The 2,630-nt window shown below is 29.8% G+C and overlaps 1 protein-coding gene across 1 annotated transcript; it reads right to left on the minus strand.

Moving 5' to 3' along the window:
* Positions 1-354: 354 nt before the first annotated feature.
* On the minus strand, positions 355-2,072 carry LOC124944867 (trihelix transcription factor ASR3-like). The gene is made up of 2 exons (XM_047485213.1): positions 1,556-2,072; positions 355-557 (listed from the first exon to the last, which is right to left on the minus strand). The coding sequence occupies exons 1-2, from the start codon at positions 2,070-2,072 to the stop codon at positions 355-357; spliced, it is 720 nt and encodes a 239-aa protein (XP_047341169.1).
* Between the last annotated feature and the right edge of the window lie 558 nt (positions 2,073-2,630).

The raw sequence follows: 2,630 nt of genomic DNA on the forward strand, positions 1-2,630 counted from the left end.
ACTTAGTTTTCTGCATCTCGTGGATAGGTCTTGTGACATAAATATTGGATATAACATACGCTTTATAGGGTTTTGTCTTTCTTTTTCAAATTGGTGCGACGATCTTGTTTATTATTGAAGTTATATTAGTTTGAAAGAAAAAAAAGAAGACAATCAGGTGTCTAGGCTATGATATTGGTCATCTTAAATGTTCCTTAAAACTAGTTTATGACTTGACTCCCATTATTATTTGACCTAATCAATCTTCCAGAATCATCTTAATTCAGTTTTTAAGTCAAAAAAAGAAAATGAAAAACATTTAGAATAGCAAAAAAGTTTGAACAACATTATAAATGATAAAAAAAAAAACCAATTTCATAATTTGTCTGCAATCCTTCCAAGGGCATCTCCTATTTTGTTTAAAGCAACAATCAAGATATTATCTTGTTCATTCCCATTCTCGGACTCCATGTTGACTTCTTCATTTCCATTCTCAAATAACCTTCTTTTTTTGCCTGGCTTCTGAGATGTTGCTTCTTTTGGACAGTATATTGGCTTATTCTTTTTCATATCTAAATCTGGAAAAACAAAAATAAGATATTTTATTACAGAATTTGTATTACCAAAGAGGAGTGATAGGGGAGGGAATTTGAGGGAGGGAATGGGAGAGGGAATAACTTGGCATCACCTCATTGGTTGGAAAAAATGTAAAGTAGGAGGAAAGAGAGAAGAGAGAGAAATTATTTGATTTTTTTAGCCAATTATATTGCCGCCACGTCATTCCCTCTCTTATTCTCTCACCAAATTCCCTCTCCCAATCATTTCTCATTACCAAAATAACAATTCTTCAACATTATGTAATATAAAAAGTTCAGTAAACATTGTGGAAGTTAAATGAAAGAGTCTCTTCTAAAGCATGTTCATATTGTCTTTTGTTACATTTGCTTATGAGATTTGGACTGAAAGAAATATAAAAGTATTTGATAGACCATGAAAAATGATTGTGACAGTGTGAATTAAAGCTTGATGGTGATGTGCTCCAATAATCAAAGTAAAAGCTAGTTTATATACACATAGAATCAATTTAATTCTAGGCTAAAAGTCCCATATTTAAACTCAAGTGTTGATTGGGAAAATCTGTAAGAATGACTTGCCTAACTTTGTTTTGGTTTCATTAAAGATTTTGTGCTTTCCATTTGTGTTACTCAATCAATTGCATATCTGTATATTTTGCTAGTCATTGTTGTATTTTCTAATGCCTTTTTCATTTATTAAAGTAATGCTCTGATTTTTCCAAATAATAAATACAGTCCAGGAAACAAATTCCATAAGGATAACACCATAACTTGTTTCGTTGAACAAAGAAAAGTTCTTTAATAGAAATTATTTGATCTCAGAGTAGTTTGTCAATTCAATAAATCAATTTTGAGACTCCAATCCAAGTTCTTAGTTACTTGGATTAGACGAATCATATCAATCTACTAATAAAGTCCTAATTCATTGAATTTTATCACAAATCTACTTATTTATACCACAAACAAAATAGATGTGAAAAGGAAAAATAAAAAACACGTACTTGGTAGTTTCTTTGAAGAATCATTTGTTGCAACTTGATTTAACGAAATTGCAGAGGCGCACCATGGATTTCCATCCAATACATCATAAACATCCTTATCAAAAAATTTGGGCAGCTTAATCAAGCTTCTTTCTTTGGCTGTCATGTTCCAGAATGATTTATCCTCATCTTTATTCACTGATTCTCTCATTTTAATCTTCCTGAAAAGTTCCATTAACCTACTCCACCTATTTTGGCATTGAATCGCTCCTCTTTTCATGCCATTCTTAGTGCAGAAGGATGAGATGGCCTCCCATTTTGATGTAAGAATTACATTAGATCTTTGTTCTCCGTTCCTCCTCAGGTTTTCTTCCGCGAATTTACCCTCTATGAGCACATGGGTCTCTCTTATACTCCATTTGGGATGTTGTGGTCTTTTAGAAACTTCTGCAATCCCTTGAATCTCGACTTGTATTTCAGCACTGTGGTCTGTTGAATGAAGATTATTTGTCGGCGATTCATCAGTTTTTGACGCCATAGAAGGGTGAGTTCAAAACCCTAAAGTGTTTTTTATGAAATGAAAAAAAAGTTTAACAAAATTTGCATAAAAGATATTGAGTTTTTGGATTTGAATGACCCTTTATTATTTATAATCTTTATTTTTTATATATTATCTTTTATATAATCACTGACATTGTCATATATATCTTATTTGGGTAAAAGTTATTTTCATAAATTTAATTATAAATTGATGTTTTGAAAATTATTAATTTTTTCAACTTTATAAATTTGCTTGATTTTATTTATTTTATTTTATTTTAGTGAGAATTTAATATAAAAAATATATACTTATTTCAATTTTATAAGAGTTGAAGTTCTAAATTGATTTTATTGGTTTAAGCCCTTCAACAAATAATATAGTTGGAATTACCCCCATTTAATTTTAATTTCAATTTCATTAACAGTTCACTTCTAACCAAACACATTTTTTTTAAAACAAATTCCAAGTTGCCTTTCTTAATTACCTGATAAATTGTTTGGAATGTGTTTAGAGCATTTTTTTACTGATATTAAGTTCAAGTGAAATGATTTATTT

Source organism: Impatiens glandulifera, chromosome 7, assembly GCF_907164915.1.
Source record: "Impatiens glandulifera chromosome 7, dImpGla2.1, whole genome shotgun sequence".
NCBI classification, from domain to species: domain Eukaryota; kingdom Viridiplantae; phylum Streptophyta; class Magnoliopsida; order Ericales; family Balsaminaceae; genus Impatiens; species Impatiens glandulifera.